Below are 23,258 nucleotides of genomic sequence, written 5' to 3'. Positions count from 1 at the left end.
CCAGAGCAGTCATGGGAGAACATGCAAACTGCGTGCAATCACTGGAGATCAGAATCAAGCCTGGGTCACTGGAATTGTTAGGCAGCAGCTCTTCCAACTGAGCTCCTGTGTCAGCCAGTTTGTGCTGCGCAGGTTGTAATTCTTTTGGCCTAATGTTTTTCATTTCTAGTGTTTCGTTCCTGAAACAGTGACTTCACAAATTTCTGCATAAAAGTTGGTTTAAGTGACCGGTCATGACTACCTGTGTTTCTTCACAACTACCCACATCCCTCTTTGAACCAAACAGACATCAGAGGTGACACAGTATCTGTTACAGTGACAGTGACCTACTTCAATGCCCGTCACTGTCTGTAAGGAGTTTGTAGTTTCTCCTAGTGAATGCATGGGTTTCCTTCAGGTACGCCAGTTTCTTCCCACTTTCCAAAGATGTACAGATAAGTAGGTTAATTGGTCACGTGGATGTAGTTAGGCACTCAGTCCAGAAGGGCCTGTTACCGTGCTGTATCTCTAAATAAATGGCAACTGGAAAGGTAATTAAATGATGTATTTTTTATCCTTGGCATGTATCTCCAGGTTTCCCATCTCTTCAGGGATCAGAAAATAATGCTCAGAATCAGAGCATTGTGGGAGTGCTGGAGAGTGCAATGAAGCTAGCTAATCAGGAGGTGGATGAAGATGGTGACCACGAGGAGGGTGAGGTAGGTTTTTATGGGTAGCTTTAAATAAATAAATTTCCATCCTGTCCCTAACAAAATATCTTCATGTATGGTACTATCTTCTAATACAGTTTGTAAATGTGTTGTCAGTTAACATAGAAATGAGCTAATATAAAGCATAGTTCTGTGATTCAGTATAGTATGAACAGTAAAACTGAATCTGCCATTCACTTACTTTGAGTTCCTAATGATTCAGAATGCAGCTCATCAATATGTATGCCAAGTTCACTTAATTGGACACTGATTCTAAAATAGATTAGCTTTCTTAGTCACATGTACATCAGTGTTGTTTGCTTCAATAACCAACAGTGTAAGGATGTGATGGGGAAAGCTTGCAAAAGTTCCCATGCTTCTGCTGCCAACTTAATTTGCCCACAACTTACTAACCCTAACCCGTACACCTTTAGTATGTGTGCGGAAATTGGGGGCACCTGGAGGACACCTACGTGGTCACAGGGAAAACGTGCAAGTTCCTTTACCGTCAGTGGTGGAATTGAACCTGGGTCGCTGGTGCTTTAAAGTATTGTGCTTGTGCTACGATGCTGCCCTAAATCTAGCTATTAGTAGTAGCTGATCTTTCTGGAGATGTATAACTGAAAGGAAATGAATGAGAATGGAGAGGAAAATTGCTGAAATGTACTCAACAGGTCAAAGAGGCCATGGATTGATGACCTTGCATTGGAACTGATCAATTCTGGAGGAAAATAAAAATGGAAAGATTGGTTATCTGAAATTGTTGAATTCAGTATTGAGGGCATCAGCATGCCCAGATAGAAGGTGAATAGCTGTTTCTCAGACTTTCCATCTGTCTTGTTGAAACACAATAGGATGACAAAGATTGACATGTCAGAATGAGAGTGGGATGCAGATTTGAAAGGATAGGCAACTTGAAGCTCAGAATTATGCTTGTGGTTTAATTGATGTATTCTACAAAGTGATTAATCAATCTGCATTTTGCTTCCACGTAGAGAGCGGCATGGTAGCATAGGGTTTGTGCAATCATTTTGCAGCACCAGTGATCACCAATTGGAGTTGGATTCCTATCACTATCTGTAAGGAGTTTGTATCTCCCATGACTGCGTGGATTTCTTCTGCTCCACTTTCCTCCAAAGACGTATGGGTTTAGGGTTAGTGAGTTACAAGCATGCTATGTTGGCACTGGAAGCCAGGCGACACTTTTGGGCTGCCCCTGCACAATCCTTCCTGATTTGATTTGATGCAAATGATGCTTATGTTTTGATGTATATATGACAAAGCTAATCTTCGGAGGAGACTATTAAATTGGAAGAAGGTTAAGTGGATTAGAGCTTTACCTGGAAGTGCAGATGGTCTTTCAGAATAGTGGGAAGGGCACATGTTGAACCTCGTGATTGTTGTGAGAAGGAGGGTGGTTGTTGGAGATAAGGAGGTACAGAAAGAACAGTTCCTTCAATGTGGTGAGCAGACTCTGGTGGTGGCATCTTGTTGTGAGAGGTTGGAGTGCGAGGGTATGCGGTCAAGATGACTATGCATATAATAGATATCAATTTCTAAATTATTGCCTGAGATGGAGATGAGTAGCTTATGGATAATTGAAAGGACTAGAGAGAGTGTACTGTAGAGGTTGTTTCCAATAATGAGAGAGCCTAGGACCAGAGGGTACAGCCTTAGAATACAAGGACATCCCTGAGGACCTTCAGAGATGAGGAAGAATTTCATTTAACCAGAGGGTGCTGAATTTGTGAAATTCATTTTCATAGATGTCTGTGGAGGCCAAGTCATTGGGTATATTTAAAGTGGAGGTTGGTAGGTTCTTGGTTAGTAAATGCAGCAAAGGTTATGGGGAGAAAGCATAAAGAGTGGGGTTAAGAGGGAAAGTAAATCAGCAATGAATGAATGGCGGAGCAGACTCAATGGGCAGATTGGCCTAATTCTGTCTTGTATGGAAATAAGAGCAGACTGGAAAATGACAGAAAAGCGATGAAATATTTAATTTTTGTTCATGAATAGCACCAGTACAATCATCACTTCACTTGAAAGTCAAGGCAGGTGTCTGGAGCAGGACTGATATGGTTGATCCACGTGTCCTACAAAGAGATGGGTATAGCTTGGTTCTTTCGCACTCAGCTCCCGGAGGTTGCTCTGCCTTTTATAAGATTGTGGCTGATCTGATCATTACTTCAGTTTGCATTCCTATTTTCCTTTCACCCCCTTGTCAATGTGAGAATAGATTCAGTCAGTTTGTGTAGGGGACTACCTGGGCCTCTGTGCAAGGAATCAGGAAATTTTCTAAGTGTTAAAGGCTATTAGAGGGTTACATATGTAAATAAGAAAAGTCTGGATGAGAGGAGGAAGGAGACATAGTGGGACAAGAACAGGCTAAAGCAGTGGATCTTCAGATATTTGTATTGTAATCCATTTGGGTGCTTTGTAAAGTGTGTGGATGTCCTGGATGAGCCTGCATTTGTTCTACTCAACCATTGCCTGAAAACCGTAGAGCTCAGTTTCTGGAAAAACCCTTTTCCTTTTAAGACAACTGGGGTAGGCAATATGCAGTCTTTGGTTGGTGTCTTCAGTATGCATTAAAGTAAGTGTCTTAACCACCCTGCGATAGATGTGCTCTTTAAGCATATTGTGATGGATGGGTGAGGCACCTCTGCTGAGGAGGGAAGGAGTTGTTTGAAAGAAGTAAACTAGACAGCTTGTTCTCTCCCGGCAAAGCAAGTGGCAAGGAGTATGGGGTAACCGATAGACATCTTCAGAAACTGGATAATTTTGAGCTGCCCAGTGGATGTCTGAATTTAGTAAATAAGTAGGAAACTAGCAGAGGCCAAAGCTGGAAACTTGGCTGAAGAATGAGAAGTAAATTTTTAAATGAAACTGGGACAAGAGCTATTACCTTTTAGTTAATTCAAAATCTTTTCCATGTACAGTCTTTCTTGCATTTTTAGTTCCTACAAGATAGAACAGACATTTCCTGTTGGTTAGAAATTGTAACCCTGGTCTGTCGGATATAGATTTGCAATGGTGCTCCTAAATGTCAGGTCCAGGTTGATTTTATTGGCTCTGAGTTTAAAAACTTGTTAAAGCATTCACCCTGAATGTTGTACTTCACATAAGTGAACTCAGCTATTATTTTTTTTGCCAGTAAATTTATTCTTTCTCTGCCCAAAGAGAATGATTTTGGTACTAAATGAATCATTGAATATGTAGTTATTGCAAATTGCTGGAATATGACTGGTAATGCATATTTCCCTTGTACCCTTTTTCAAAGCCAGCGCAAAGGTCTTCTCAGCAAGCACCCTCTCGGACATCAGCACCAAGGGCACTGCCAGCTGCTCCCAATGGCTCTGAAAATCCTGCACCAAAGCAGATGTCAGGCAAAGGTAGTTTTGAATTTGATCTTTGAAGAACAGCCAAACATTTGCAAGTGATGCAAAGTTGATTTTGTATTTTTCATTCAGCCTAAATTCTTCTGTAGCATCAAAGTGTTTATATTCAGTGCTTTATTATATGGTCTTGAGGCTCCTGACACTTGCTTAAACTAATGACTTGTGCCTCTTTTTGTAACCTGTTAGATATAATCCTTTACAAAGCAAGAGCTGTAGGTATACACAGGAATCTGCAAGTTCGGTTAATGTAGCCAGACATGTGGAGTTCAGTGATTAATGAACCCAAGTTAAGTCTCAAATCTTTTTTTGATAAATATGAAATGATAAATTAAAAATAAATTTTCAAGTATAATTTTCATAAAAATCACCAAATTAACAGATGAATATTAGATAGTTGAAATTATTCCTGGAATCAAATCCCCCCCTCCTCTTTGGGTGTTGCTGCATAGGAGACTATCAGTCCCTGGCAACATTCCCAAGTGACCTGTATGAAAATCCCATTCTGGCCTGACCCTAACATCCATAGGCATTGTCTTTCAAGGTCACAGAACTAAATGTTTTGAGATCTGACTGTTTCTTTTTCTGTTTCTAGTCCCCTTTCCCAGAGTTGCATTTAACTCTTGCAACCCTCGCTGTCTCTCCCTTTCTTATATTGTTACATTCCTAAGAACAGGCTGAATGCTACATCTGGTATGTGTGACTCAACATGGCTTGGCATCATCCTGAAGCACTCGCTCTGAATGTTGTACTTTACATGTGAACTTCTGCTCTTTTTTTTCTCACTAGTGGGTATTTTTTCTCTTTCCAAAGAGAATGTACTAAATGAATCATTATTGCAAAGCGGGACTTGGGAGTCCTAGTGCAGGATTCCTTCAACTTGTAGGTTGAATCAGTAGTAAGGAAAGCAAATGCAATGTTAGCATTCATGTTAAGAAGTCGAGAGTATAAAAGCAAGGATATAACGCTGAGGCTTTATAAAACATTGGTCAGACAGCAATTAGAGTATTGTCAGCAGTTTTGGACTCCTTATCAAGGAAAGGATGTGCTGGCATTGAAGGTCCAGAGGTGGTTTGTGCAAATGATTCCAGGAATAAAAGGGTTAATGTATGAGGTGCATTTGCATCTGGGCCTGTACTCACTGAAGTTTAAAAGAATGAGGGGTATAGAAACTATCAAATATGAAAATCCTTGATAGATTGGATGTGGAGAGAATGTTTCCTATAGTGGGAAAGTCTAGGGCCAGAGGGCACAGCCTTAGAATACAATGTGCCTTTAGAACAGAGATGATGAAGAATTACTGTAGTTAGAGGGTGGTGAATCTGTGGAATTTATTGCCACAGATAGCTGTGAAGGACAAGTCATTGGGTATATTTAAAGTGGAGCTTGATAGGCTGTTGATTAGTAGGGGCGTCAAGGTTATGGGAGAAGGCAGGAGAATGGGGATGAGGTGGGTAATAAATCAGCTATGATGGAGTTTCAGAGCAGACTCGATGGGCCGAATGGAATAATTCTCCTATATCTTATGGTCTTGTCACATTAACATTACAGCACACAGAAGTAAACATCACACTGAATCCCTCCTTTGTTTTTATTCCATCTGACAGCTCAGCAGCAGTTGCAATTCTTGCAGAACAGGAAAAAGCAGTTCATGCAAGCAGCCCTGAAGAAGAAACAGAAGAATGACATAGAGGGAGCTAAATTGTATCTTCGGCAGGCTAAAGGCCTGGACCCCATGATTGAGGCTGCCAAAAGTGGGCTTCCTGTAGATATTACAAAGGTAATTAATTTGCTTGCTGAAGTAATGTCCTTCCCTTTGGGGTAAAAAAGGAATACGTAATTTACAAATGCATTGTACAGCTGTGTTCCAAAGACAAATTTCTTGACACATGCGGGTGTTAATAATTCTGATTCTGACTTTAAATTGCTGAAACCCTTTTCATTTTGTAGCATAGTAATGATATGAAAATGGCAGCTGAATGATCTTTTTCTTCTGTGGTATTTGATGGACAACAGGAAAAGTATTCCTCAGTATGATATCCTGGTGTCACTTTATGACCATCTGAAGGGATGGGCAGGGCTTTTGAGTAAATTTTCATTCAGAAAGACAGCAGTCGTACCAGGAAATGCCAGTGGCATTTTGTTTTCTTCAAGCCTTTGGTGTGTGATTTAAGTCAATTGGTTTAATCAGTGTTGCTAGCCAGTAAACAGTGGCTAGTAGATACCTTCTAATGTGGGGAAGCCCATAAAGTCACAAAAATTAGAAAGTTTTTGACAAGAACAGATCATTCGGCCCAACAAAGCTTGCCAAATTCTTATTCATAGTGTTAAAATAACTATTGAGTTTAGATTTGAAAGTCTTTAAGGTACTACTCTCAACTACCCAATTAGGTAGTTTGTTCCATGTGTCCACAACTCACAGTGTAAAGAAATACTTCCTGATTTTAGTCTGAAATCTCCCTTTAACCAGTCTCCACCTATGTCCCCATGTCTTGTTTGAAGTAGCAGCTGACATCCGCCTTACTTGTACCCAAAATTATTTTGAGCACTTCTTTCGTGTCTCCTCTCATTCTGTGTCTACTTAGGCTAAAAAGATTTAATTCTTTCAATCTTCCTTCCTAGCTTCTGCCTTGCAGACCTGGAATGAATCTTGTCTCCCTTCTCTCAACTCTAGTACCTTAACATCCCCTACAAAATATGGAGACCAAAATTGTACACAGTACTCAAGGTGTAGCCTCACAAGCAAGTTATACAGCCTAAGGAGAATGTCTCTAGACTTGAACTCCACTGAGCACGTGTGTCAGGAATGGACAGGTGGAGGAGTATAGGAAACTGATACAGGACTTTGTGATATGGTGCAACTCAAACTACCTGCGTCTCAATATCACCAAGACCAAGGAGATGGTGGTGGACTTTAGGAGATCTAGGCCTCATATGGAGCCAGTGATCATAAATGGAGAATGTGTGGAGCAGGTTAAGACCTACAAGTATCTGGGAGTACAGTTAGACGAGAAGCTAGACTGGACTGCCAACACAGATGCCTTGTGCAGGAAGGCACAGAGTCGACTGTACTTCCTAAGAAGGTTGGCGTCATTCAATGACTGTAGTGAGATGCTGAAGATGTTCTATAGGTCAGTTGTGGAGAGCGCCCTCTTCTTTGTGGTGGCGTGTTGGGGAGGAAGCATTAAGAAGAGGGACGCCTCACGTCTTAATAAGCTGGTAAGGAAGGCGGGCTCTGTCGTGGGCAAAGTACTGGAGAGTTTAACATCGGTAGCTGAGCGAAGGGCGCTGAGTAGGCTACGGTCAATTATGGATAACTCTGAACATCCTCTACATAGCACCATCCAGAGACAGAGAAGCAGTTTCAGCGACAGGTTACTATCGATGCAATGCTCCTCAGACAGGATGAAGAGGTCAATACTCCCCAATGCCATTAGGCTTTACAATTCTACCGCCAGGACTTAAGAACTTTTTAAAAGCTATTATTAATGCTTTTTGAGATAGTGATTTAGATGCATATCATATTTTTTACTGAGTTAAGTATTGTATGTAATTAGTTTTGCTACAACAAGTGTATGGGACATTGGAAAAAAGTTGAATTACCCCATGGGGATGAATAAAGTATCTATCTATCTATCTATCTATATAGTCCAACATTCTATGAGCCTCTCTAATTGCTTCTGTACATTGTCTAGATGTTGATAATGATGAGTCTACGAGGACGCTCAAATGCTTCTCATAGTGCATTTTCTAACTCAAGACTCCATTGCATATTTATATCTAATATTTCTCCTTTCTGTATGTAATATTTTACATTTACTTACATTAAATTTCATCTGCCCTTTATCTGTCCACATCTGGATTATGTGTTATCTGCAAATTTTAGTAGTTTATTTGTTTTGTGCTTATCCAAATCATCAAAGTAAATTGAAAACTGCGGCCCCAAAATTGATCCCTGCAGAACCCCACTTTTAACATCTTCTAGGTGTGAAAATGATCCTTTCACCATAAAGCATTTCCTGTTTTTTGAGTCAATTCTGCATCCATTAGCATACTGTACCCTGAATCCCTACCTCCTGTAATTTGATGTTAATTTCTTGGGAGTATCTTGTCAAAAGCCTTCTCAAGTCCAAGTAAATGATAGCAATCACTCTATTGTTATCAGAAATTTTAGTTGCCTCATCATAGAACTCCAGCATATTAGTAAAACATGCCTGTTCTTATCAGCTGTTTTTTCCATCTCATTGTTTATTAATGCTTCCATCATCTTACCTACGATGCACTTACCTTGCTGGTCTATAGGTACCCGTGTCAGTGCAGTCACCCTTTTTGTATACTAGGGCAATGTTAGCCCATTTCCAGTCTGTGCGGATTTCACCAGTCTTTAGTGACTTCTGAAAAATACTTTAGAGGTTTATATATATAATCACAGACCTCTTTAAGTACCCTTGGATATATGTTGTCTGGCTCTGGAGATATATTAACTTTCAGCCTTTTTAGCTGAAGTAGAGCCTCACTTTCTAAGATCTCCAAGTCACTTAAAACAACTTTTTTTCCTACACTTGTTGACATATTGTTAACATCTCCACAGGTGAACACTTTAGCAAGATATGAGTTAATACTATCCGCTTGTCCTTATCTGCATAATTTATCACCCCACTATAATTCTTAGTACATTGAACTTCCTCCTTGACTTTTTTTTTACTACTTTAAGTATTGAAAGAAATCTCTTGGGGTCAATCTTAGCATTATCAGCAATATCCTTCTCAGCCTACCTTTTGGTACTCTGAATTTATCTTGTATTTTCATATGCCCTGCTGTTAACGTCATTACTATTTTTTCTGTGTTCTTTATATGGCTGTCCTTCAATATTTTTAATGTATATCTTTATTCATCTGAGTAGTTGATCTATTTTTATTGCTTCTCCCAACCTTGGGCATGAACATTTCCTGTACTACATGTATTACCTCCTTAAATCGACCCATTGTTCCTCAGTTGACGTGAAGCATTTATTTCCAGTTTACCTTCTGAAGTCTGCTGCATCTGCACCAACTTTGCCTTTCTGAAATTCAATTAAATGGCTATGGTTATTACTGATACACTGTCCCAGAAAACTTTGAGACTAGTAATGTTATGATTGCTTTTTCCTAAAGGCTCAAAAACTTTGTACTCAAAATTCTATCCTGATTGTTACAGAATGTCAAATCCAGACAGTCCTCCCCTCTTGTTGGTGCACTTACATACTAGGTCAAAAAACAATCATTAATGAATTCATTTCTCTGTAATCCATTAGTTACTGGGTTCTCCCCCTCAATAATTGGGAGTTTAAAGTCTCCCATAACTATAACGTCACCCTCAGAACTTGCTTTTTTATATTCTGGTAGTTGTTTGTTAAAACCACTATCAACTCTAGGGGATCTATAACATGCTAAAATGTGGAGTAATAATCTGCTGGAGGAACTTGTCAGTTCTATAAGATGCAAGAGCAGAATTAGGCCATTCAGCCTATCGCATTTGCTCAGCCATTCAATCATGGCTGATTTTATTTTTCAGCTTTGTTGTCCTCCCTTCTTCCCTTAACCTTGCCTGTCATGAATCTTACAACCTCTGCCTTAAATAGACCTAATGACCACAGCCCTTTGTCGCAGTAAATTCCATAGATTAACCACTCTCTGCCTGAAGAAATTCCTCATTTCATATTTAAAGGGACATTGCTTTAATTCCAAGTCTTGGATCCTAAACTCTCGTGCAAATAGAAAAGTACTCCCCACGTCCACTCGATCCTGATGTTTCAGTTGAGCAGCATCTATAGAGATGGAGTAGTAAAGAATTGTCAACATTTCTGGTAGAAACCCTGAATAGGAACAAAAACATCAACAATTCCTTCCTTTCTATCTTACCCCATCCCTACAGATGCTGTTCATCCTGCTGACTTCCTCCAACAGATTGTTGCTTGGGAGGCCTATTACTAATCCAGATGGGGAGAACAGCTGGTAACCCATAGGAAGAGTTGATTCAAGTCTTTGTTAACATTGATAGTTGTGATGTTCACTTACCTAGTTAAGTTGTTTAGTAAGTGAGCAGTACTTGACCTTAAATTTGTAGGTACCGGCACCCCCAGAAAATGAGGAGGACTTTGTGTTAGTGCGGCAAAGAGGAGTACAAGTACCCCAGAAAACAGCGGAACAATATGGCCAGCTGATGGAAGTTCTGAAACAACAGTATGAGGTAAATGCATATCACAGCAATATTAGGATTAACTGAACAGAGTTTATCAAAGCATCTGCAGTCAAAGTTCAAAGTAAATTTATTATAAAAATTTGTATATTACCATATATATGATTCATTTTCTTGCATGCATTTACAGGAAAAAAGAACTACAATAGAATTTTATTTAAAAAAAACTATACATAAAGACTGACCAACATCAACGTGCAAAAGAAGACAAACTATACAAATAAAAATAATACCGGGAAACACATACAAAATGCTGGATGAACTCAGCAGGCTTGGCAGCATCTATGGAAAAGAGTACAGACGACATTTCAGGCTGTGACCCTTCAGCAGAACTAAAGAAAAAAAGCTGAGGAGTAGATTTAAAAGGTGGGGGGAGGGGAGAGAGAAACCCAGACTGATAGGTGAAACCTGAAGGGGGAGGGATGAAGAGCTGGGAAGTGATTGGTGAAGAAGATACAGGGCTGGAGAAGGAAGTCTAATAGAAGAGGACAGATGGCCATGGAAGAAAGAAAAGGGGGTAGGAGCACCAGAGGGAGGAGGTGGGTGGGCAAGAAGGAAAAGGGAATGGGGAATTGTTAAGGGGGGGGGGGGGCATTACTGAAAGTTTGAGAAAGCGATGCTTAGGCCATTAGGTTGGAGAACACCCAGACAGAATATAAGGTGTTCCCCTGACTTAAGTGTGGCCTCATCACAACAGTAAACATATTGGAATGGGAAGTGGAATTAAAATGGGTGGCCACTGGGAGATCCCGCTTTTTTCTGGCAGATGGAGCGTAGGTTCTCGATGAAGTGGTCTCCCAATCTATATTGGATCTCACCAATATACAGGAGGCCACACCGGGAGCACCGGACACAGTATATGACCCCAAAAGGTGCTCAGCAGTGTCACCTCACCTGCAAGAAATGCTTAGGGCCCTGAATGATAGGGAGGGCGGAGGTGTAGGGGCAAGTGTAGCACTTGTTCTGCTTGCAAGGATGAGTACCAAGAGGGATGAATGGACAAAGTGGTGGGATTCCATTGGGGATGGCAGAAGTTCCAGAGAATTATGTGCATGGCACGGAGGCTGGTGGGGTGATAGGTGAGGACAAGAGAAACCCTATCCATGGTAAGGTGATGGGAGAATGGGGTGAGAGCAGACGTGCGTGAAATGGAGGAGATGCATTTGAGGGCAGCATTGATGGTGGAGGAAGCGAAGCCCCTTTTTGAAGGGGGAGCTTCATCCTGAGAGCAGATGCGGCAGAGGCAGAGGAATTGAGAGAAGGAGGTAGCGTTTTTACCAGTAACAGAGTGGGAGAAGGTGTAGGTAGTCCAGGTAGCTGAGAGTCCACGGGTTTGTAATAGCCACCAGTAGATAAGCTGTCTCCAGAGATAGAGACAGAGATCGAGAAAGGGGAGGAAGGTGTTGGAAATGGAATAAGTAAATTTGAGGGCAGGGTGGAAGATGGAGGCAAAGTGGATGAAGTCGACAAGTTCCATATGGGTGCAGGAAACAACTACAATGCAGTTGTCAATAGAGTGTACGAAAAGTTCAGGACAAACACCAATGTAGGCTTGGAACATAGACAGTTCTGTGTAGTCAACAAACAGGCAGGCATAGTTGGAACCCATACAAATGCCCATGGCTGCACCTTTTGTTTGAAGGAAGTGGGAGGAGCCACAGGGAAAATTATTTAGAGTGAAGACAACTCTGACGTATGCTGCTTTCTTATGGCAGTGTTCCATGATCTTAATGTTTTCTATTAAAGTTATAGAATAATTATGAAATGGGTGCATTTCTCATTAACATTTGTGGAGGGGTTTCTGTTCCTCCAATTCTGCCATGAATGGTCCCAAGCCAAGCTGCCAAAGGAGAAGGGTTGGGCATGGGGCTAGCACCCCCATCCCATTTTTAAAAACCCAAAGCTACAAGAATGCAACAGAAACTCCAATATCCCTGGGAGAGGAAGAACCCTCACATAGAAGACATAAAAATGGGCTACACCTGAGAACAATTTGAAAGACTGGCCTATGAGGATAAACTTGGCAGTTTAGACTGACCATTTGGCAAAGGTGGGGAAGCATACTGGGCAACAATAAGAACTTCGGAGGAATTTGGGAAAAATGATTGAAGCAGTTAGAATATCAAGTTGCTACAGGGCAAGGAGCTAATATTCAAGTTTTGCCAGTTGGCATTAACAGTATTGGTAAACTGACATTGGCAAGGAAAGGAAATTCTGCAATTTTTGGGAGAAATAGAAAGATGAGCAGGGTCAGAGTCATACAGTACAAAAGTAAGCCCTTCAATCCACTATTTTGTACCTACTTCACTAATATAATTTACCAGCAGCTGTAACATTGTAACTTGTAACTGCTGATTTTTAAAATTAATATTGTCAGTTTTATATTTTAAAATGAACATTAAGCCTATTTTAAGATTTTCATGTGCTTAGTTGTTACGGTGATTTGGGTAGATCAGGTCAGGTAAACTTCAGCTTTTTTTCCAGGTCTGCAAATGTACATTAGAGCAACATTGTAAGTGACAAGTATTAACTTGTCATGTCCACGTTACTAACTGGTGAAGAAGGCTTTAAATTTTTTTGAAGTCAAATATACCAAATTTTGCAGACAAGTTGAAAAAGTTGAACTCCATTGGAGGTATCTGTGTATTTGGGTGAATTCTACTCTGCTTTTGCACCCAATAATAACCATTTCATTTGTGTGTCCTACTGCAGAAATGTATGAAGTACTCCAAGCAATACACCCACCTTGGCAATGTGGCAGAGACCACCAAGTGAGTTGCTGTGCTTTCACCTTTTCTTTTCCAAACTGCATTAAGTTTTTGATTTTCTGAAGTAAGCAGCAAAGATATCACAATACAGAATGCAGTAAAAATGCAATAGTCTGGCATTCTGTTGGTTGTAAATCACACGATTTGGCATCAGATTTGCAGGCTGTCTTTTCCATGCTTCCTGTCAATTATCCAGGTCCATTTGAAAATTAGTTACAAGGATTAAACAAAAAGGTGAAACTGCACTCATGGGCCTCTTTATTAGGTACAGGACTGGAACTCTGACCACTGCAGTCACCCATCCACTTTAATGTTCGACGTATTTGCATTCAGAGATTTTCTAATGCACACCACTGTTGTAATGTGTGTTTATTTGAATTACTGTTGCATTCCTATCAGCTTGAACCAGTCTGGCCATTCTCCTCTGACCTCTCTCATTAACAAGGTGTTTTTGCCCACATTGCTGCCACCCACCAGATGTTTTGTACCATTCCCTTTAAACTCTAGGGACTGGAGATCAGCATTTTCTGAGTTACTGAAACTACCCTGTCTGGCACCAACAATCATTCCATGGTCAAAGTCACTTAGATTACATTCCTTTCCCATTCTGATGTATGTTCTGGATAACAACTGAACCTCTTGCTTTTATGCATTAAGTTGCTGCCATAATGATTGGCTGATTAGATAAATACATTTGCAAATAGGTGTACAGGTGTACTTAATAAAGTGGCCACTTCACATTTGTGTTTTAATTGCAGTAACATCTAATAATTTGCAAGCCTAAGTCCCAAGGGAATCAGATTAAGGATGAGCTGTAATTCCATAGGGAGAAACTCTTGTCAGTTTGCATAGGTTTCTCAGCATTGTTGTACCTGATTTGTTGCCTAATTTTATGTTTTTATTCCATTGAGCAGATGCCAGTAGACAGATCCAATTTGTACCCCATTTGGCCCACCGAGTTTGGTCCACCATTTCATCATGGCTGATCTATATTTCTTATCAGCCTCAATCTCCTGCCTTCGCCCCTTATCCATTCTTGCCCTAATCAATCAAAAACCTATTAACCACTGTCTTGAATATGTATAAAGACTTGGTCTCCACAGCTACCAGTGACAATAAGTTCCATAAATTCACCATTCTCTGGTTAAAAAAATTTCTCCTCATCTCTGTTCTAAAAGGACGCCCCTCTAAGGCCATGTCCTCTGTTCCCAGACTCTTCCACCTTAGGAAACATCCTATCCACATCCACTCTATCAAGTCCTTTCACCATTGATAGGTTTCAGTTAGGTCACCCCTCATGATTCTGAACTTCAGCAAATACAGGCTCAGAGCCATCAAACACTCTTCATGTGACAAGCTGTTCAATTCTGGAATATTTCTTGTGAACCTCCTTTGAACCCTTTCCAATTTCAGCAGATCTTTTCTTGGATAAGGGGCCCAAAATGGCTCACAATATGCCAAGTGAGGCCTCAGCAGTGCTTTATAAAACCTCAGCATTATATCCTTGCTTTTATATTCTAGCCCTTTTGAAATGAGTGCTAATATCACATTGGTCTTCCTCATCACAAACTATTTACAAATTAACCTTTAGGGAATCTTGCACAAGGACTCCCAAGTCCCTTTGCACATCAGATTTTTGAATTTTCTCTCCATTTGGGAAATAGTCTACCCTTTTATTTCTACCAAATTGCATGATCATACACTTCCCGACACTGTATTCCATCTGTCATTACTTTGCCCATTCTTTTAATCTAAGTCCTTCTGTAGTGCCTCTACTTCCTCAAAAATACCTGCCCCTCCAGCTATCTTCATACTTAGTCCGTAAGCTTTGCAACAAAGCCATCAATTACATCATCGACATAAAACGTACATAGAAGCTGTCTCAACACTGATCCCTGTGGACTCCACTGGTCACTGGCAGCCAGCTAGAAAAGGCTCCCTTTATTCCCACTTGTTGCCTTCTACCAATCAGCCACTGCTTTATCCATGCTAGTGGCTTTCCTGTAATACCATGGACTCTTGTTAAGCAGCCTTGTGTGGCACCTTATCAAGTGCCTTCTGAAAATCCAAGTGCACAGCATCAACCGATTCTCCTTTGTCTATCCTGCTTGTTATTTCTTCAAAGAATTCCAACAAGTTTGTAAAGCAAGACTTTCCCTCGAGAAAACCATGCTGACTACGATCTGTTTTATCATGTGCCCCCAAAGTACCCCAAAAACACATCCTTAACAATTGATTCCAACATCTTCCCAACCACTGAGGTCAGACAAACTGGTCTATCATTTCCTTCCTTTTGCCTCTCTCCCTTCTTGAAGAGTGGAATAACATTTGCAATTTTCCAGTTTTCTGGAACCATTCCAGAATCTTCAAAGATTATTACTAATGCCTCCACACTTTTTTAGCTGTCTCTTTCAGAACCCTGGGGTGTAGATGACTGAAATACCTGCAGACCTTTCAGTTTCCCCAAGAACTTTCTCCCTCGTAATGGCAAATTCACTTACTTCTGACCACTGACACTCTGAAGCTTCCACCGTATTGCTCATGCCTTCCACCGTGAAAACTGATTGAAAGTTCTTATTCAGTTCATCCACTAGTTCCTTGTCCCTCATTACTACCTTTCCAGCATCGTTTCCTAGCGGTCCAATATCCACTCTCTCCTCTCTTTTACATTTTGTATCTGAAGAAACTTTTAGTTTGTTTGGTAGAGCTTATGTGGACCGTAAGACAAAGTGGTAGTGAATCATCGCCCTTGGGGAGTCTTGTGAATTCCTGAGATCCTGAAGGCAATGCTATTGGAGTTTAACTATCTGATGCTTAGCTCCCGGTAGGGTCATTCATAGTGGTAAGGTCGGGGGGGGGGGGGGGGGGGGTGGTTCCAGATAAAGACCTTTCCAGCCCAAGACCTCAATGATGGAAGTGATAACGTATCACGAAAGCAGTGAAGGCAGAGGTAGACTGCAGTAGTGAAGGGTTCCCAGTCTTCCTCCATTCCATTCCACGGTACCCTGACCCAATGTGGTGGTGGCCTATGCATCAGCCTCCTCACATTAAACAAAGTTCTCCATTAAGGAATTCTACTCTGACATCCTGGATTAAATTCTGTGGCAAACAGCACGTGACGAAGGGGGCAGAATGTGCAGTATATATAGATCCTGGATTGGCCACCATCTGCTACTTGAAGACCCACCAATAGACAACCCCTTGGGAGAGCATCATATTCGACTTGTGTGATACCACGTTTTGGCTGTATTTAGACTGTAGTAGTTTTAGTTCATAATTGCAATCATGTGGCTGTTGAGTTTTAATTAAATCTTTTTCCTCTCCTAAAGTACTTCACCACTTAGTCTTAACACAGGAAAAGCTAAGGATGGCATTAACGCCTAGAAAGAGTAGACATAGAGAGGTTATTTCCTATAATTGGGCAATCTTGGACCATAAGGCACAGGCTGAGAGTATAAGGATGTCCCTTCAAAACAGAAATAAGGAATTTCTGTAGCCCAATGGTGGTGAATCTGTGAAATTCATTGTCATAGACGGCTTTGGAGCCAAGTCTTTTGGGTGTAATTAAAGTGGAGGTTGATAGTTCCTTGATTAGTAAGGGAGTCAAAAGGTTACAGGGAAATCACTGGAGAATGGGATTGAAGTGAAATAAATGTCAGCCATGAAAGAATGGCAGAACAGACTCAATTGGCTAACTGGCCTAGATCTGCTCCCAATGTCTTAAGGTCTTAATGTATTGGATTAATTTTATATTAGACAACGTTGTTTGTTTGAGGTCTTTGATCCTTACTGCCAGTGTGCTAGTGGAGTATTATACTACAGCAAAAAAATATGCAGAAGAGCTTGACTTCTATCTTATTTCTGAAGCTTGTTTGGAAATTCGACCTCAGATCCTGTGCATTTAGTTCTTGAGAATGTTTAATTTTGAGCAACATTATTGAACTGAATGGCTGTTTTTTATATAAATGTATTCCCTGCTTTTGATCATTTTGGAATTCTTGCCTGAGTTCCATAGGATGTGAAATATGAGTATTAAATTGCTTTAATAGAGTTGTTGTATTTTTTCAGTATTTTATCTTGCTGTGAGTAGCCTAAAAATGTCAGATTGGCTTTATTTGTTACATGCATATTGAAACCACGGTGAAATGTGTTTTGTATCTATGATTAAGATAATCGAGTGGTGTGCTGAGCAGCCAACAAGTTTTTCCATGCTTCCAGTGTCAACATAGCATGCCCACATTCACTAACGCTAAACATACTGTATATCTTTAAAATGTGGGAGGAAATTGGAGCACCCAGAGGAAATCCATGGGGTTATGGGAGAACCTACAAATTCCTTGCAGACAGTGGCGCAAATTGAATTTCGATCAGTGATTGCTGGCAATGTAAATTGATTGCACTAACCACTACAATACTGTGCAGCAGTGGCTGACTTCCTTTTCACTGCTGGCTGTTGATTGTAAGCAATCAGTGTTATTACATTAAAATATCGATGGAGTTTAGAATGTGGTCCTGAGCTTTAAAACCTCCAGGAAGTAGAAGTTTTAAAGCTGTAATATAAGCAGCAGATGTTGGAAATATTTGACGGGTTTTAAGCACCATCTGTGGAAAGAAACACAGTTAACCTTTTAGGTTGAAGATCCCTTCATCAGAAGTGAGTCAGCTCTGACAAAAGGTCTTAACCTACAGCTTTCTCTGTTTCTCCTTCCACAGATGCTGCCTGACATGCAGCATGTTTCCAACCATTTTCTGATTTTAGTTCAGATTTCCAGCATCTGCAGTTTTTTAATTGATTTAATTGTGCAATTGTAAACTTAGTTTGTTGGAGATAGGTGTACAGAGTCAACTTTCTCAATAACAAGCTTAACATAAACAGTACATGTATGGAAGGTGCAGTAAGGTGCAGTTACTTTTTAACCAGTTTGTTCTACTTTGCTTTAAAGATTTGAGAAAATGGCAGATGATTGTAAAAAGAATATTGAGATCCTGAAGCAGGCCCATGCCCAGGGCTACCCATTACCCAGATACCACCAAGAAGAAAGGACCTTCCAAGTAGTCAAGTGAGTATCAGCATCAAGAGATGTGCAAAAGGTTTCAAAATAACTTAGTTGTGGGATTCATGAGCCTCTGCTTTTGTAAATTGCTGTGAAAATTATTTTGGAATAATTATTTTTAAGTAATATGCAAATGTCATCTGTATATTGAATTGTAGGATGCCCAAAAGCTGTGACTAAAAATGCTTGAATTGTCTCTTGTATTAATGCAGCCATCATCATTTCTTTTTCTTCCCTCTTACCTTGCCAAGGGTGGCTGAATAACACATTTCTGATGTGTAAACAATGTGCTAGAACTTGATTATAGTGTAAGGTAGGTACATATCTGTTTTGAGTGCATTGCCCTAGTGGTTGCATTGCTGGCTTTGTCTTATCTTGGCAGTCATGAACAGAGAAGTTCCACAATAGTGATTAGGGAGTTGAAATTCGGAGAAATAAATCTGGAGGGGGGAGAAAAACAGAAATAGTGACCAGAAGATTGTTAGGACAAATCTAGGTCTGTTCGGTCATGTTTATCATCCACCATCCTTGCTTCATCTGTTCTGCTTGTGACTTCAGTGCTGCTCCCGTAACTCCTTTCTGCAATGACTTGGCAATTCACTTCAATGTGTAATGAACAATAAATGTCCTTGGCAGCATCCTCAATGTCCAAGGAACAATTAATTAAAAACATAGCAGGACAGCTCTGCATGGAAAAAATCCAGAAGCAATTAAGAGATACTGTCATCGCCAATAATAAAATAACAGCCCAGAACATATGCAGTCTTACAACTCAAACATATCGTATTTACTTGTGCACAAAGAGAACAGCATGGCCCCTTCACTGTTACAAAGCCAGGACAGAAAACCGCTATTTTTTTAAATACAGAATTGGCTTATCAGTTATGGATATTGACCATTTGGTAAATTGTATATGTTTCAATTCCTTACTGGCAAGATCAATCACCATTCACGAGAGATGTTAAAAGTCAATAGGAATGACAAGCTGGCAACTGATGACTCTTTGAAGTTAGTAAAGCAAATGTCTCTTCATTGTTGGGTGTATTTCCATTATTCCTATCTCGTCTGTCTCTGGCACCCACTATTGTGTAAAGGGAAGCGATGTTCTTTTAGGTTGATTACACACTGCCACCTGCATTCTCACTGATCTTGTCTGCAGTAAGCACGATTGGATCCGGTGATCTCACTTGACCACAACTGCCCTCGGCTATCCTTGCCTGGATGTTGTCTTTTACCCTTGCCTTACTGCAACTTTCACACTACAAAGTAGCACGTTGACTTTCAATATCCAGCATGTACCTCTTAACAAATTTCAATATGTTTGATGTTTAGAAACGGGGATTTTAAAAAATTAGATGTGTAAGGTCTTGGTAAGGCTGCACCTGGAGTAACATATACAGTTTTGTTCTTGCATAAGAAAGGATGTTGAAACATAGAAGGTAATCTGAAAGGGATTCTAATCCCTGGGCTGAGAATATTGTCTGAAGAAGCTAAACTATTAACTGTTTTAAAAGAATGAGAGGTGACCTTATTGAAATGCAAGATCCGAAAGGGACTTGCTTGAGATATTTTCACCAGTGGAAAAATCTTGAATACAGTAAACAACTGATCATTTAACATAAGTGTCAGACTCAGATTTATTATCACTGACATGCGTTGTGAAATTTGTTGTTGTTTTGTGACAGCAGTAAAGTGCAATTATATAATAAATTATAGTCATATACCTTCTCACAGAGGGTGATGGATTTCTGCAATTTTTCCCAGAGTGTTGTGGAGGCTAGACCATTAAGCATAAAGTGGAGGTAGGTGATTTTGTTTTTGCAAGATTGAGGATTGTAGAGATCTAACACAGAAAGGAGCTGAGGCCTAAGGTAGATCAGCCATGATCCTAATGAATAGTAGGGCAGACTTAAGGGGCTAAGTGGACCACTCTTATTTTCTTCTATGATACTAATGTAGTCTACTGCTTGGTTTTAATCTGTCTGTAAAACTGTTAGTCTTTATGTGAATATATAATTACTTGCAGAAACTCTCAAATTTTCAGACTCTGTTTAGATGTATGTTACGTGAGTAGCGATTCTGTGAATAGACACTACCTTTGACAAGTAATTCATTGTTTGAAAATTGTCCTGAGACATTGAAAGTGTCAATAGATATTGAAGTGCATTGTTGACCATCAGAATAAATGAGTAATGAGTTGCACTCCATCAATGGAAAGATTGTTGAGGAGGGAAATGAACTAAGACATCTTGTCCTCATTCAGCAAGCAACTTGAGACCTTTAGCAATAATCTGAAATGGGATGTTGGGGCAATACACAAAGTGCTGGAGGAACTCAGCAGGCCAGGCAGCTTTTGTGAAAAATAATACAATCGACTTTTCAAGCCGACACCCTTCTGTAAAAGGGTCTCTTCCTGAAACGTAGGCTGTCTCTTTTCCATAGATGCTACCTGGCCTGTTGAGTTCCCCCAGTGTTTTGTGTGTGTTGCTTGGATTTCCAGCATCTGCAGATTTTCTTTTGTTTGGGACTGTGGGGCCTCTGATTGTCAGAAAACTGCATTGTGTTACCCACACTGGGATAGCTACCTGAATACACAGTCTTTTCCTGATATGGGTCCAGCGTTTGTACCCTTCATCCTTTGTTTAATCTAGTGTTTTCTTGTCTGTTTTTGCTTTGTCTCAGGATATTTCCTGACCTCTCGAGCAGCGACTTGATCCTTTTTATCGTTAAAGGAATCAACCTGCCTCCTCCACCAGGTAATACCATAAGCCTATTAGTTTATTAACTGTAACCTATCTGGGAGGGAAGGCAACATGATGAAAACAGTGCAGCTTGTGCTTGCGTTAGATGTTAGATGTGGGAAGGTATCAAGCTAAGGTCAGACTGAGAGCAAGATGGAAAATGAGTTAGAGGTAGCTGGAAACACTGTCATACACAGTTAACTGGAGGTCTTCTGAATAATAATCGCCCAATCTATCTTTGGTTTCCCTATGTAGAAGAGAGCATATCATGAGGAATGAATAGAGCACACTAAATTGTCAGAGATGCAACTAAATTGCACTTCACATGGGAAATGATTGGGGACTTATGAAGGTTGGAATGTAGAACAGAACAGTATAGCACAGTACAGCCACTACATTGTGTCAACCTTTTAACTCCAAGATCAATCTAACCCTTCTCTACTGCACAGCTCTTTATTTTTCTTTCATGCACGTGCTTATTAATGTATCTGCCTCTGCCACCATCCCTGGCAGCACGTTCCACACAGCTATCACTTTCCATGTGTTAGAAAATACACCTACATCTGACAATCCCCCCTGTACTTTCCTCCAATCACCTTAAAATGATGCCCTCCTATATTAGCCATTTCTGGCTGGGGCGGTGGGGGGAAGCCGCTGGCTGTCTTTTCTGTCAATGCCTCTTATCACCTTATATACTTCTATCCCCTCATCCTCCTTTGCTCCAAAGGGAAGGGCACGAACTTGCTTAACCTCTCCTCAGAAGATGTGCTTTCTAATCCAGGCAGCAGCATCCTGGTAAATCTTCTCTGCACAATCTTAAGAATAATGAGGCGACCAGAACTGAACACAGCTCTCCCAAGTATTGTCTAACCAGAGTTTATAGAGCTGAAACATATCAAGCTTCACCTAGAATGTATTTGGGGGCCCTAGAAGATGGGAGGGGAGGTAAAAGAATTAGTGTGGTATATCCTGCGGTCACCAGGAGAGTGCTGTGGGAATCAAACCAGTCTGTTTTCTTGCAAGCATATCTATGGAGACTAATGGTTGTCGATGTTACTAAGCATTGAAATCTGATTTGTGCAATCTCAAACAGTCTCTGATTTTTTTTTTATGGAAACCTTTTTGACATAATTCCTCTGCACTTGAGGAAAGATGAATAATTACACAATAGAGCTCATTTTCAAGCAGCTTTCCTTTAATAGAAAAATAAGCATTGTTGAGGTGGTTGACGGCATCTAGCTAGTGCCACTACCCTTTCATTGACATGATATGGGGGAATCTCGTTTAACTTGGGAGGAGCAAAGACCTATTCTTTGCTGAATGGCAGTGTGATATATAATGACCGTTTCCTGTTCTGTACAGGTGTTGCATCAAATGATCTAGATGCCTTTGTCAAGTTTGAGTTTGCCTTCCCAAACACGGTAAGTAAGAACAGTGTTCATGAGCTGCACGTTGACCCAGCTGTGGGTGTGAATATTGGGCTAAGCCCAGGACACCAAAGAACAAAAATAGGATAAAAGACCAGGTAACTCTAAGGGCTATGGATAAGGCATAGAAACAATGATGCTAAAGTATCTAGAAATTAAGACATGTCCCTGTTTTAATATCCAGGGAAAGTTAAGTTCAATTTCCAAATACCAGTAAAATTTCTTTTTACCATGTTGTGAAAAGACCCAATGTACATAAAGTTTAAATGCTTTTATTTCACTGAACTAAATGGATTGTCTTAATTGGAATGGGTACATTATTTCCACAATTATGAAGTGCAGTGATCCATACATAACTACATTGAGGTAGTAGTACAAGGGAAAAGCAATAACAGAATGCAGAATATGGTGTTACATTTATAGAGAAAGTTCAGTGCAGGTAGACAATAAGATGCAAGGTAAATTGTAAGGCTGTGAGTTAATATACAAGATATCTGTTCAAGCATTTTGTACAGGGGATAAAAGTATCTTTTAGCCTGGTGTTTAAGTTCTAAAGCATTCATATTTTCTGCTTGACATCAGCGAGATAATATCCAAGGTGGGAAGGGTTTTTGTTCATTGTCACTTTTCTGAACCAACTGGGTATAGAAAGAGTCCATGGAGGGGAGGCTGCTTTTTTAAGAGACTGGGCTGAGTTCCCAATGTGCTGTTTCTCACTGTCTTGCGCAGAGCATTTGCCATACCTAGATGGGATGCTTTCTCTATTGCGATAACAAAAATTGGTGAGGAGATATGTCACTGATGCAACCTTTTCTATTAAATATCATATTTGTACTTGATGTTGAAGTTAACAGAGTCACGAAAATAGCAAGCAGGAAGAAAGGAGAATGAGTATTAATAGTATAACCATGAACAGAAAGGGAGAACCTTGAGAAGCAAAGGTGCAC

General features: G+C 40.3%; 1 protein-coding gene across 5 annotated transcripts in view; it reads left to right on the top strand.

The window, feature by feature from the left end:
• cc2d1a (coiled-coil and C2 domain containing 1A) overlaps positions 1 to 23,258 on the top strand; it is a 255,202-nt gene that overhangs the window by 181,464 nt on the left and 50,480 nt on the right. For all 5 annotated transcript variants that reach the window (XM_073069056.1, XM_073069054.1, XM_073069055.1 and 2 more), the window contains 8 exons: positions 574 to 698; positions 3,970 to 4,081; positions 5,692 to 5,864; positions 10,190 to 10,312; positions 13,034 to 13,092; positions 18,033 to 18,149; positions 20,826 to 20,899; positions 22,247 to 22,305. In XM_073069056.1, coding sequence (XP_072925157.1) covers positions 574 to 698; positions 3,970 to 4,081; positions 5,692 to 5,864; positions 10,190 to 10,312; positions 13,034 to 13,092; positions 18,033 to 18,149; positions 20,826 to 20,899; positions 22,247 to 22,305 — 842 coding nt within the window. The remainder of the gene's footprint in view (positions 1 to 573; positions 699 to 3,969; positions 4,082 to 5,691; positions 5,865 to 10,189; positions 10,313 to 13,033; positions 13,093 to 18,032; positions 18,150 to 20,825; positions 20,900 to 22,246; positions 22,306 to 23,258) is intronic.

This window comes from Hemitrygon akajei, chromosome 16, assembly GCF_048418815.1.
Source record: "Hemitrygon akajei chromosome 16, sHemAka1.3, whole genome shotgun sequence".
Classification (NCBI taxonomy): Eukaryota; Metazoa; Chordata; class Chondrichthyes; order Myliobatiformes; family Dasyatidae; genus Hemitrygon; species Hemitrygon akajei.
This window is presented reverse-complemented; position numbering and strand designations above follow the sequence as displayed.